We start from the raw sequence: 14,044 nt of genomic DNA, 5'->3' as shown, positions 1-14,044 counted from the left end.
GCTTAAATGAGTGTATTTTTGGTGGTGTTCTGGAAGATGCTGGTTACTGTATAATACATAGAACAACCAATTTGCAAATCACAACCCTCAACAGACTCCTTCACACACTCCATCCCCAGAATTTGCTGCAACCTGGAAGATGTTCCTAGAATGTTCCATTTCTATTATAAGAGTTAAGACTTCCTTGAATTGGACAGAGACAGAAGGCATGTGATCAGGGGTCTGTTTTTCCATTCTGGTTCTTCTGGCTGGGGACATCAGAATCTTGATTCAAGAGAGCTGACCTCCCTCCTGGGCAATCTGCTCTGTGGCAGCAGGCACATCCCTGAGTTATTTCTCAGCATGGGTGTTTTCTGCATTCTTTCTGCTAAGGTGACACTGCTTCCTAGGATCAGAGCATCTCAGTTTATTTTCTATGCTTCCTCCTTTGAGAAAAATGGAAATCATTCAGGTTCTTGTTTTAGATAAGGGAACACAGGAACATAGACACACAGAGAAGGGCATGTAGATGTATTAGAAGGAAGAAAAACCAAGGTAGGAAGTCCCCCCCAGCCCCAAGGGTGCCTTATTCATGTACCAGGCAATGCCTTTCATAGAGCTGACAGCACTTGCTTCCATTCTGGACCTGAGGAACCAGCACGTCACCAGAGTGGTATCCCAGGGAAAGCCTCACACCCCATGAGGTGTGAATTATCACACTTGTCAAATGAGACAGCTAACAAGATGTGATGTTGGGACATCAAGCCAGGCCACCTGGACTCCACAGCATGACTGCCCCGTGTGACATATGTGTCTGGAGCTTCAGATCCAAACTGCAGGTGACCAGTGAGAAACTGATCTTTAGAGTGCCATTTACAAGGTGGAAACTCCTCAAGCAGGAAAAGAGTTTGAAATATTCTGGAAAGTTTATTGCTGATTTGCCTTCAACAAATAATCAATTGTTCACATTTACTAAACCCATGCTGTCAGCGAGGCTTCGTTTTAGATGCTTTGCATGAATAACTTTATTTAAATTCTTCCAGGAGCATTACAAGGTAGGCACTATGATTATCCCCATTTACCACTCTTAGGTTCTAACTGAAGGCCGGAAAAAGTCAGTGGGGTGGCAGGTAGCTGGAAAAACACTCCAGGAATCTCAGGGAATTTCAACGTGGCTTTACTCTCTCTGGGCTCAAGCAAGCCTGGAGCCCCAAGCCATAGGTACAGTTAGCAGGGTAATTATACCTTTTACAGACAATAGTGGCTGCCAGCCAAGCACTAGTGCATGTGAGTGGTTACTTAATGCGCCTCACATGGCGTGGTTACGTAAAGTGCAGAGTTGTGCGTCTGCACTGCAAACCCTCTAAGACATGCTGCGTCAGAAAGCCACCTCCCCTCCTCCCGACTAAAACTCAGCCATCTCCCTTATACCCATGAAGAAAGCACATCACAGAGAGGCTCTGTAATTTGCCTGAAGTCACACAGCTAATAAGCAGTTATGCTGGGACTCAAATTCACTGACAATAAAGCCACATTCTTCAACTTTACTATTATATCTTCAATGGCCACCTATTATAAATAATGATGCTGCTTGGGGCATTATAAGATAGGCATTTGACAAGTATGGGAGACATCTATCCAACTGAGATCAAAATGTATGAATTAGAAACCTATATATCTACATATGGTACATGTGTGTGTATATAAGTATCTTTGTATACATATCTTCCAAACCTGTTAAATCTAAATATGCAGAACTGAAATCTCCATAAATATCACTTTTGTGAAATCTTATAAATATCACAAGGCAAAAAGCCAGAAATGCAAAGAGGCAGGGAAACGACTAACGTTAATGTGCTCCCTGTGTATCTGGCATTTGAAGTTATTTCACGCAAGCCTCAAGACTTGCAATGCAGAGGCTGCCCCCATTTTACAGATGAGGAAATGGTGGCTTAGAGGTTCATGGCCCAAGTTCACACAGCTGCTAAGAGGCAGATCCACATTCAAACCAGGATTCCTGTGGGCTCAAAGCCCAGACTTCTAAAATCATTTTTACTGACATTTAATATCTTGTGCTGTTTTTATCTGTCTCCTGAGTGTCAGTGCAAGCACTGTTAAAAAATAAACAAATGGAAAGAAAACAGAACAAGGAACGTTGCCCTGCCTCTTCAGTGTCTCATAGTTGAAAACAAGTGGAACATCCGTATGGTCTCCTAAAGCCTCACAAGCACGGCTGAGCCCATCCTGGAGCCCCTGCAGCTCGTTCTGTACCTGACTTGCATTCTCGCTGTATGCAGAACTTCTGCTCAGTTGCTCCAGGTTTCAAAAACTACATCTCGTGATAAGCACACAGGCCTGAGGCCCCATGATCAGCTGTCTATCCCATTAACAATGAACAATGGATGGGGAATGTCCGCTCCATATACATCCCGGAGAATAAGTTTAGTACCCAGCTCCTGGGGACAAGCCATTGGACACCAGTTGCATCAGCACTGAGCATCACTTCTGAATGCGACCATTGTGGAGGCAGCCCCACCACACAGAGGGGACAGCGCCAAATGGACTGTTTTCTTTTTCTTTCTGTCTTTTAAAATCACATCACATGATTCCTTCACTTCGACATCAAATATCCTGCTGTTATAAGGAACAAGCCTGAATTATCTTCTCAAGCTGATTAGGAAAGACGACCAACGTGGTTACCAGTGGTTCCTGCAGGGAGTCAGGGGACTGGGACCTCAGTCTGCCCTGCCGATGGTGGTGCCTCTGATATAGAGTCCTACCCACATTATTTGTAAAGAAAAAATAAAAAGAAGGCTGGGCATGGTGGCTCATACCTGTAATCCCAGCACTTTGGGAGGCCGAGGTGGGTGGATCGCTTGAGCTCAGGAGTTTGAGACCAGCCTGGGCAACATGGTGAAACCCCATCTCTACTAAAAATACAAAAATTAGCCAGGCATGGTGGCATGTGCTGGTAATCCCAGCTACTTGGGTGGCTGAGGCAGGAGAATAGCTTGAACCCGGGAGGCAGAGGCTGCAGTGAGCTGAAATTGTACAACTGCACTCCAGCTTGGGTGACAGAGTGAGACCCTGTCTCAAAAAAAATTTTTTTTAAAAAGGAAAAAAAGAAAAAATTAAGTCCCAATTTTATCTCCATTCATAACACACGACTCAGCACTCTCCTGCTGCACCTCCCAGATATCAGAATTATTTTGGATCAAATGACACTAATTTACTAGGTTTTTTGGTCTTGGGCATGTTAAGAGCATTCTTTTGTCTCACCCCTGAGTTCCTACAACTCTATGATATTTGTATCATGGAACGGCCTCCCTAAAACAGGAAGCGGATGAGGGACAGGAATGTCGTGTTAGGTCTGGCAGAATCGGAAACTCTGGTTCTAGCCCCCGCTCCCACTCAACCTGCCTGGCCAGGTGGCCTTAGACAAGTCTCCACACGGCCTCCATAAGCCCTCCCAGCTCCTTTGTGCTAATGAGGAAAAGGTGACCCTCAAGGGGAAGTGGTCCTGCCAGCACCAGTCTTGGCAAGTGTGCCCCCAGCTCGGTTCTGCCCCAGCCCCTCAGTCAGGACATAACCCGCACAGCCATTGGCAGAGCTCCGTGTCTCTGTTTCAGCTTGTTAGTTTTGGAGGGACAGATCATGTGTCCCACCAAATTCTCTGCACTGATGAGGCAAACAGGACATAGAGAACAGCTTCTGAATTAGCCTATTGATAGATTTCTGTTGCCCTGCTTCAGTTCGCCCTCACTTCCCGGGCACTCCATAATACTCTGGATGAAAAGCAAAGACACCGTTATGATTTTGAAGTTACTACTTCCACACTCAGAGGACCAGCCCCTTCAGAATTTGATCAAAAGTAGGGTGGGCTTTATAAGTGGGCAACCTGTGCAACTGCACGGGACCCCATGCTCAGAAGGGCTCTGTGCTTGGTTTAATACTCTCATGTTACCCTGTTGAAATTCTTAGTGCTTTTTGAGCAAGGAACCCTGCACTTTCATTTTGTACTATGCCCAGCAAATTATGTAGCTAGTCCTATCAACAAGACTTCAAAAGCACCAAATAGCTTTCTTATATCTCACAAAAGATTTCGATAAGGAAAACAGCAGGTGTCATTCTGCTACTCCAGAGTCATCTGACCCCTCTGTCAGATCATGGACGCTCTAATCATAGTATGCAAGGCAGTATTGAGTACTGCTCAGAGCCCAGGCTTTAGGAGGCAAATTGAGCTGGGTGCAGTCCTGCATCCTGCAAGACCTCAAACAAATGATCTAACCTGCCTGAACCCAGGTTTCCTTATTTGGCAGGTAGACTAGTAATGCCCACTCTTCCCTATGCATAATGAAGAAAGATCTATAAACTGCCTGGCACACAGCAGGTGTACAACAATGCCAGTCCCCTTCCTGGCTTGTTTCAGGGACAGATGCTTCCAGATGGGCCATGCCTTCACATTCCAAAAGGCAGGGAGGTGATAGGTGGCCCTGAAGATCCTTTCGGCTCTAGGAGTCTATGATTCTTCATTAACCAAAGCCTGAAGCCAGCTCGCCTTCAGTCCACAGATATTAGCCAGGATACTTTGGATCACAAGGATGGACACCCAACTTGTATTAACTTAGACCAAGGAAGTTTGCTAGTTAATGAAACTGGGAAGCCCAAGGACAGAGACACTGCTGTGTCTGAGGATTTGTACAGTGTTATACTCTCTCTCTCTCTCTCTCCCCCCCCCCACCCACTTTATGTAGTGGACAAAATGCCACTAAGAGCCCTAGACTCACTCACTTTCACCCTAGTAGACCCAGTAGGAGAGAGGCATGTATCTCTCTCAGTATCTATATATCGGCCAAGGGAAAGACTCTAATTGACTCTAATCCTGCTTGGATTACATCTACACTGCTGAACCGATCCTGACTGCCAGAGTCACAGGGCACGTGCCCACATGGGTGACCAAGGGCAGGACAAAGGGGTTCAAGCCTCATGACTGGCAGCCCCCAAGAGGCCATACAATGGGGGAAGGGGAAATAAGGAAAATAAGGATGCTGGGCAGAGAAAGGCAACATCCCCACTGAGCAGCATGCAGTTTACTGTTCACTTCCACTAGGTGCTGAAGGAAATGAGGCCGGGGAGAGTTGAACCGCGGTGGTACCGCCAGCAGCGCTTAAACCAGCCTTCACAGAAGGATAGAAAATATACGGACACGCCGGGCGCGGTGGCTCATGCCTGTAATCCCAGCACTTTGGGAAGCTGAGGCAGGCAGATTGCTTGGGCTCAGGAGTTCAAGACCAGCCTGGGAAACATGGCAAAACCCTGTCTCTACTAAAAATACAAAAAATTAGCCAGGTGTGGTGGCATGCACCTACAATCCCAACTACGGGGAGGCTGAGGCATGAGAATCACTTGAACCCAGGAGGCAGAGGTTGTAGCGAGCTGAGATCACATCATTTCACTCCAGCCTGGGCAAGAGTGAGACTCTGTCTCAAAGGAAAAAAAAAAAAAGAAAGAAAGAAATGAAACTATATGGACACATATCACTTAGGAGAAGCTCTGTGAGGAAAGGCAAAGACAGGAAACTCAGGGTGTGTTCCTAGCTACCAGCTGCATAACCACAATTAACCTCACAGGTTAATTGCAGTTTTTAATAGTTATGTGTTTATATTTATGGTTACCTTTCATTTATGCGAGCAATACTGAGTTTCCATTTTTGTGCTCCCCAAAATTTCCTTTTTAAGAAACTTTAAGTAAAAATGAATGTCAATTGAAAGGAAAATAATAAGCAAATAATAATTTGCTTATTATTTAGACACAGGTAACTGTGGGTGCAATAGTGCATGTATTATGCCAATGACCGAAATATGGGATACAGCTCAGCACAGTATATAAACATGACTTTATCTTCCTAAGGAGCACTAAAACAAAAACTGTGCTTTCACTGGTTCCTATAGTATCTCCAACAAACCAAAATATATGTCTCTCCTTGTATGGATGGCAAAGATCCAAGTCAGCAAATGAACCTGTAGTAAGATCCTAGAACCCTCAGCTTCTGACCTATTCCTTAGACATAGCCATGTCTCATGACAAGCGGGGAGAACCATCAATCCAGGACACTGGCCCACAGTATTATTCTCTGTATCAGAGGCAGACACACAAAGGTGAGGTTGATATGAAAATCCCTCATTGCAGAGCTGGCCAGGATGATTGTCTTTGAGAACAGAGGGGCCCATTCTCCTGGTCATCCAAGGCCAGCTGGCCCCAAGGAGTACCAGTCACCTCTCTGGGGCCAGAGTCTCCCCAGCTGATTTCCACATGTGCCAGTGTGTGAAGTGATAGCTGGTCCCTCGTTAGGATGACTGCTTGGTCCTCTACTTTGCTACTGATTTTACCCAGAGATCATTTAGGCATGTCTATATTGTCATCTCACCTTTTCAATCATTTTTCCAGGCTAAAGCAAGCAGTCCTCAGGGTTTTGATGTGGATCGAGATGCCAAAAAGCTGAACAAAGCCTGCAAAGGAATGGGTATGAGAGATATTTTGTTGCTAATTTACTTCTGAAGTTGATTAAACTTGGTCTCCTGTCCAACTTTCCCATGATGTTAGGAAGGGGACATCTCACCATCTTGTGTATTCCAAGCTAACTCAAGTCGATCACTTCCATTGACCTCTTTATTAAAGTTCTCGAAATTATAGTCAGATCCTGTTACTTTTCAGGATTCTATATAAGAGTTAGGAGTTGGATAGTATGACATTTAATTCGACCTTGAGGTGAGAGAACCCTCATGAGAAGTACAGTTCATACAATCCTGGTGTATTAGTCTGTTCTCACTCTGCTAATAAAGACATATCTGAGACGGTAATTTATAAAGAAAAAGAGGTTTATAGGCTTGGTGTGGTGGCTCACACCTGTAATCCCAGCACTTTGGGAGGCCAAGGCGGGCAGATCACCTGAGGTCGGAAGCTCAAGAACAGCCTGATCAACATGGAGAAACCCTGTCTCTACTAAAAATACAAAATTAGCTGGGCATAGTGGTGCATGCCTGTAATCCCAGCTACTCGGGAGGCTGAGGCGGGAGAATTGCTTGAATCCGGGAGGCAGAGGTTGCGGTGAGCCGAGATCNGTCTCAAAAAAAAAAAAGAAAAAAATTCAGCAAGCGATTTATGTACTATATTGTTTTTAATTTTTCTTAATGAGATTTAATGGACTCACAATTCCACATGGCTGAGGAGGCCTCACAAGCATGACAGAAAATGAAGCAAGAGCAGAGGGACTTCTTACATGGTGGCAGGCAAGAGAGAATTGAGAACCAAGTGAAAGGGGTTTCCCCGTATGAAACCACCTGATCTTGTGAGACTTATTCACTACCACGCAAACAGTAGGGGGAAAACCAACCCCATGATTCAATTATCTCCCACTGGGTCCCTCTCACAACATGTGGGAATTATAGGAGCTATGATTCAAGATGAGATTTGGGTGAGGACACAGCCAAACCATCTCACCTGGTATGATCTAAACCCCTCTGATCCCTTCCTTGGGAGATGATGGGGAAATTGAGTCTGATGAGAGCTGGATTAGGGACCTTGAAGTGGCATGTACAAGTAGATCAAATAAGTGCAAAATTGGCCAAGAGCAACAATCAAGAGTTGAAAATGGAGAAGCTGTTTATATCCTAAGGGTCAGTGCACAGCCAAGAGTGGGGAACTCAGCAAGAAGTCAAAACTAAGGCAGACCAGGGACCAGGGTGGGATGAGGGAGAGAGCATCTCGGTCTAGGGCCACGAAAAGAGATCCTTTGATTCAAGGAAGCTGCTCATGATATAAGGTCTAGTCCCAGAAGCCTGGGAGAGGGTAAGATCCAAAGCACAGATGCAAGGATTTCCCTTGAACAGGACAGGGAGGGAAGGCGCCGGGACTGACAGCTGGAGTAGACACCTTCATGGTGTTGTTGAGGGAGAAATTGAAGGCACCCATGCCTGGCAACCTGACATTGCTCAGTGAGTGGGAGGTGAGGTTATCTGCTGAAGAGAAGGGTTTGACAATTGAGTATGGGGCTTGAGTGGTGGCTTGAAATAGCCCTTGAGTAGCAGAGAAGGGGTAGACAATCAACAGAAGACAACTGATGAACCCTGAGGGGCACGCTGAGTAGGGAGATCATGGTTTCTCGTGGCTCCAGCCCATGTGGTTGTGTGATTTTCCCCTGTAGCCTTGAAGGTAAAACGAGAAATTGATTGACCCAGGTTTGCTGATCAGGAGTTCCAGGACAACAAGCAAGTGAAATCACTGAAGGGGACAGAGGGGTCAAAGGGCAAAGTGAATTTATTTCTCAGATTTTCTTTTTTACATTGTTGAGAAATGGTTAAGCTCTCAGGCATTGGGCTAAGCACTTGATTTACAAAATCTTAACAAGTTCTTACAAAAATCAATTTTCCAGCTGAGGAAACTAAGGCTCTGCCATGTTAAGTAAGACAGTCAAAGTCACCAAGCCAGTAAGTGGGGAACACTGGGAGTGAACCTATTCTCAACACTCACTCCAAATGCCACCAGTTTAGAGACATCCTAGCTAGGGCACCTCAGCCACATGGCTGCAGTCCTGGAGGGGATGGGGACAGACTGAGAAAACATTGCTCCATATCATTAACAACAGGTAGGAGCCATCTCAGTCCACAGAATGTTTTATCAATTTTTCTGCTTATTGTGATATAATTTGCAAACCATGAAATTCACGCTTTCACAGCATGCAATTCAGAGTTTTAGTATATTCACAGGATTTTGCAACCATCACCACTAATTCCAGAATATTTCATCACCTCAGAAATAAACCTCACACCTATTAGCAGCCCCTCCGTCCCTTCAGCTCCAGGCAATCACTATGCAGAGGCCAGCACTTCATTGTGCATATACATGGAGCCCAGCAGAGCCTATATGAATTAATGTGTATGTATCGAAGAATGAATGAATGAATGAATGAGGAAGTTTGTATGTCATCATGACAGAACCTTGTCTCTGAAGTGGTGTAGGCTGCATGTGATACTCAGATGGGTCTCTGTAGCAAGGACCAATAGAAATCCTCCCTACTCTGATGCCATATGCAGCCCACATCTGGATAATCAGGAAAATGAAATTCATATTTCCATCTCTACTAAAAATACAAAATTAGCCAGGCAAAGTGGCACATGCCAGTAATCCCAGCTATGGGAAGCTGAGGTAGAAGAATCGCTTGAACCTGGGAGGCAGAAGTTGCAATGAGCTGAGATTGCACCATTGCACTCCAGCCTGGGCAAAAAAAGCAAAACTTTGTCTCAAAATAATAATAATAATAATAATAATAATAATAATAGTAGTAGGACTTTTTAGACTTTCTTCCTGGGAATGCTTTAAAAAAAAAAAGAGAGAGACCAATCCAAATACCCATTATTGATAGACTGGATAAAGAAAATGTGGCACATATACACCACGGAATACCACCCAGCCTTAAAAAAGAATGAGTTCATGTCCATTGCAGGGACATGGATGAAGCTGGAAACCATCATTCTCAGCAACCTAACACTGGAACAGAAAACCAAACACTGCATGTTCTCACTCATATGTGGGAGTTGAACAATGAGCCCAGCACCTCAGTGGCCCTTGTCGTATGTGGGTTGCCTCCTTTGGAACAATATTGTTCTGGGATCCAAAATCTTTGTACTGGGATCCAAAATCTGCACAAAGCCAATGAGATTGGTATGAGCATCAAGTAGATACACCCTTGTTCTCCATTACTGAGGGCGAACTGAGTTGAATGAGGGCTCCCCAAAAATATATCCCCCCAGAACCTGTGAACATGACTATTTGGAAAAAGAGTCCTTGCAGATATAATTAAGTTAAGGATCCTGAGATGAGATTATCCTGGATTACCTGGGTAGGCCGTAAATCTAATGACTAGTGTCCTTAGAAGAGACAGAGGAGGAGACACACAGAGAGGCCATGGGAAGATGGAGACAGAGATTAGAGAGATACGGCCACAAACCCAAGAATGCTAAGGGTTCCCGGCAGAAGCCAGGAGAGGCAAGGAACAGACTCTGCTGCAGGGCAGCTGGTGGGAATGTGGGCCTGCCAACACCAGCATTTCAGATTTCCACCTCCCAGAACTGTGTAGGAATAGGCTACTGTTGTTTTAAGCCACCAAGTTTGTGGTCATTAATCAGCAGCCTCAGGAAACTGAGACAGGGGATGAGTGGGAAGCAATGACCTGCTCAGGCAGGCAGGACTGTGCCATTCATTACTTCCTCTTTCTTCCCTGCACTCCCACTTCCCAAGGAGAAATGAGGGACTTCGCAGCCCAGCAGTGCTAGCAGAAGAGAATGTCCCTTGAGCACCAGAGTGGGGGCTGCAGCCTCCTGGGCTCGGCAAGGCAGACTGGGCTGGCATTGGAGCCCAAGGGAAAGCTGAGCCTCTACCACGGCCCCGATCACTGCTCTGGCTCATGGGCCTGGGGGGCTTCCCACCCTGTCTGTGGCCCCCATTCCTGCTGAAATGTGACTCGGTGTCATCCCAGAAAATTTCTGGGAAAAGCAAAACCAAGGAGGCCAGGAGGCACTTCCTGAGGCTGATTATTGTCCCGGCTATGACCTCTGCTGTGAAATTACAGTGTCCAGTGTGTGGCTCCTTCTTTTCTCATTTTAAAAAAGGCCTTTCCCAGAACCACTGGGGACTAGCCCTCGTGCCTCAAACCATTGTAAGTATTTACAGGAAATCATTCAGCAGTACTGCTTATATGATACACATATTGTGAAATGTAGAGTTAGGTCACTGTTCAGTGACCGGGTGTAGAAACATCCCCAACAGCCTGAGACCTGGACTCAGAGAGGACTTCGGGGAAACCCAGTGTTGTTTTCACGGCCTCCCCCACCTCAGGTTGCTGCTGGGCCACCTCAGGACTTTCGCAATCTGGTTTCTCGCTTTTTTTTTTAGCTTTAAAATTTCTAGACGTTTGTTAGGTTATTATTATTATTCTACTTTAAGTTCTGGGATACATGTGCTGAACATGCAGGTTTGTTAGATCGGTATGCCCGTGCCACGGTGGTTTGCTGCACCCATCAACCCGTCATCTACATTAGCTATTTTTCCTAACGCTCTCCCTCCCCTATCCACCCCCCTCCCCTATCCCCCCACCCCCTACAGGGCCTGGTGTGTGATGTTCCCCTCCCTGTGTCCATGTGTTCTAATTGTTCAACTCCCACATATGAGTGAGAATACGCAGTGCTTCGTTTCTGTTCCTGTGTCAGTTTGCTGAGAATGATGGTTTCCAGCTTCATCCATGTCCCTGCAAAGGACATGAACTCATTCCTTTTTATGGCTGCATAATATTCCATGGTGTTTATGTGCCACATATTCTTTATCCAATCTATCATTGACAAGTATTTGGGTTGGTCTCTCTCTTTTTGTAAAGGATTCCCAGAAAGAAAGTCTAAAAAACACTATTATTTTTAATATTAATTTCATTTTCTGATTATCCAGTTTTAGGCTACATGTGGCATCAGAGTAGGGAGGATTTCTATTGGTCCTTGCTATGCAGGCCCATCTGAGTATCACATGCAGCCTACACCACTACAGAGACAAGGTTCCGTCGTGATGACATGCAAACTTCCTCATTCATTCATATATGCACGTTTAAGCATCCATTCATTCAGCAAGTCATCTGATAAATACTGACAGCCTTCTGTTGGAATATGATAGTAAACAAAACACTCTGCTCCCTTGGAACTTGGAATGTGTCCCGGTAGAGACAGGAAGAGCAGGCAGCATGAGGGACACAGAGGCAGAAAAGCCTCATCCGTCCGGAAGTGTGCAGGGAGTTGAGACCTGAAGGAGAAGTGAGAGTGGATGTGAAGATCGGCGTGTTCCAGATGGGGCAACAGCCTATGCAAAGGCCTAGAGGTGAGAGAGAAAGTGTTGTTTGTTCTAGGAGCTGCAAATCATCCACAAGGTGGGTGGAAAGTAGCTTGGGAGAGAACAGGTAGAAGGATGAGACTTTGAGAGGCCAAAAGACCCCATAGGCCCCACTGGATAGTTGAAGCCTCATTCTGCATTTGAAAGGGCCTATACTGAAAAGTTTGGAGCAGAGGGGTGAGCAGGCCAATCCGCACTTCCAAATGGTTGTTCTGGGGGCGGTGAACGCTGATTGGAAAAAGTGAGAACAAGAGAGGAGCCTGCATGTGGGTGGCATCCATTGTTCTGCTGAGTGATGGGGTGGAGGTGAGGATGGAGAGAAATGTGTTCATCTGAGAGGCACTAAGGAGGTAGGATGGAGAGGCCTTAGTCTGAGTGAATGTGGGTGAGGGAAAAGGGAGAGCCAGGCTTGAGCCCCAGCTTCCTGGCTGGCCCAGTGCAGTGAATGGGCAAAAAAGCTCCTTCCTGGCCTGGCACCTGCCAGGATCCAGGACCGAGAGGCCAAGGCCCTTACCTGGGACAGGAGTGGCCTGAATGGAAAGAAAGGGATAGGTTCAAGACATATTTACAAGAAAAAGAAATCCCTTTTAAAGTGAGATTTCTGGCACTCAGAAGTTTTTTTAAAAAAAAAATCACAATAGCGTCATAGAATGAGTAATTGGATACCCATGATGGAGGCGAAGCTCCGGAAGGAAATGAATGGGAACAACGTAAATCCTGGTGTTGGAACCAAGCCAGCACCAAGCAGACAACTCACTCCTGCTATTTTCGCAAGTGAGTTCATCCTAGAATTTTCTGTTTCTCCCGTTGGAACCAAACAGCTAAACGTTCCCAGAGCTGTAGAGGTGAAAATACTCCTTGAGGTTAAGTGAACGGTTCAAGGACCCAAAGGTTTGGAACCCAGTTCTCAAATCAGATTCCTGCTCAGAACTCTCTTTCTAAGTCCTGTCTCTGTCATTCCAAAGCTGACTCTGAGGGCTGGTGCCGGAGTGGAGGGAGGGTAAAACAGCTCACATTTTTTTTTTTTTCCGGGGCTCCCTTTTTTTCTCTTCCCCATCTCCAGCCAGGTTTCCTCCATTCATTTCCCATTCCCATGGCCTAGACTTTTCCTGCTCTCAACCCTTCCATCAAAATGCATCTGCACGATCTTGTTTCTTCAGGATCCCGATGGCTCAGCTGGGTAGCAGCCATCACCCAGGTCCATCCACCAACCAGAGCAAGACAGCAGTAAGTGGCACTGTAACAGGACAAACTGCCATTCAGTGGCCCCTCCCGCCCAGGTGCCGGGCTCAGACTGTCCATTCTGCAGTCTTAGATACTCACTGCAGTGATCCTACAAATATACATGTACATAGTGTGCTGTGGAAGAACAGAGGAAGCAGAAACTTAAATATGGCCGAGATTAGATGAACAAGCCTTGGGCTGCCGTGCACAGAGATGGGTCCAGAAGAGTAGTATGACACCAAACTGCAGGCAGCCTCAATGTCACCGTAAGGGCTTCTGATTTCATTCTAGGAGTCAAGAGGAATCACTAAAGGTATTTGAAGTATGGCATGAAATGAACACATGTGAGCGTCCCAAGGTGGATGGCAGAGAACAGAGCCTGATATTGGGGTGGGGGCTAAAAACGCTTAGGGCCTGTAAGGCAAGGACTGTAGCAGTGAAGGAGAGGAACAGGTCAAAGAGTGTCTTATAGGTGAGAGAGATGGGACTTGGTAGTATTTGAGAGTAAAAGAGACAGGTGGGCCCTCAAAGGTGACTTCGGATTTTCTCTAATACAGGTCATGCCAGGTGCTAAGACAAAGGAACACGGTGGGGAGTAGATTTAAGGATAGACAAAATGAGTTCAGTTTAAGCTAGGATGAAAGTTGAAATGCCTTGGGAAATTGGGAAGCTGGCTACAGGGAACTGAAAATCAGGTCTGAACTCAGAGGAGACATTAGGGCTAGAGGCACTGATCTTGGATTCACCAGTGAAAAGGCGACAGTGGCCTGGGAAAGGAGTGACTCCAACTAAAGAGGAGAACTAAAAACCGAGTTCAAAAGGCAAGTGGAAGAAGAAAGGCCAATCAAGGATGCTGAGAGGGAGGTGATGAAGAAGAGAAAGAAAGAACCAGGAAAGGAGGTTCAAAGCCATC

The 14,044-nt window shown here is 45.9% G+C and overlaps 1 protein-coding gene across 3 annotated transcripts in view; it reads left to right on the top strand.

Annotated features, from left to right (window-relative positions):
• Positions 1–14,044, top strand: part of ANXA13 (annexin A13) — a 56,499-nt gene that overhangs the window by 17,641 nt on the left and 24,814 nt on the right. For all 3 annotated transcript variants that reach the window (XR_005200707.1, XM_017530740.2, XM_017530741.2), the window contains one exon: positions 6,427–6,502. Coding sequence is in view for 2 of the 3 variants with exons in the window: in XM_017530740.2 (XP_017386229.1) it covers positions 6,427–6,502 (76 nt within the window). In the remaining variant the exon portion in view is untranslated. The remainder of the gene's footprint in view (positions 1–6,426; positions 6,503–14,044) is intronic.

This window comes from Cebus imitator, unplaced genomic scaffold (genome assembly GCF_001604975.1).
Source record: "Cebus imitator isolate Cc_AM_T3 unplaced genomic scaffold, Cebus_imitator-1.0 Scaffold68, whole genome shotgun sequence".
In the NCBI taxonomy this organism is placed as follows: Eukaryota; Metazoa; Chordata; class Mammalia; order Primates; family Cebidae; genus Cebus; species Cebus imitator.
This window is presented reverse-complemented; position numbering and strand designations above follow the sequence as displayed.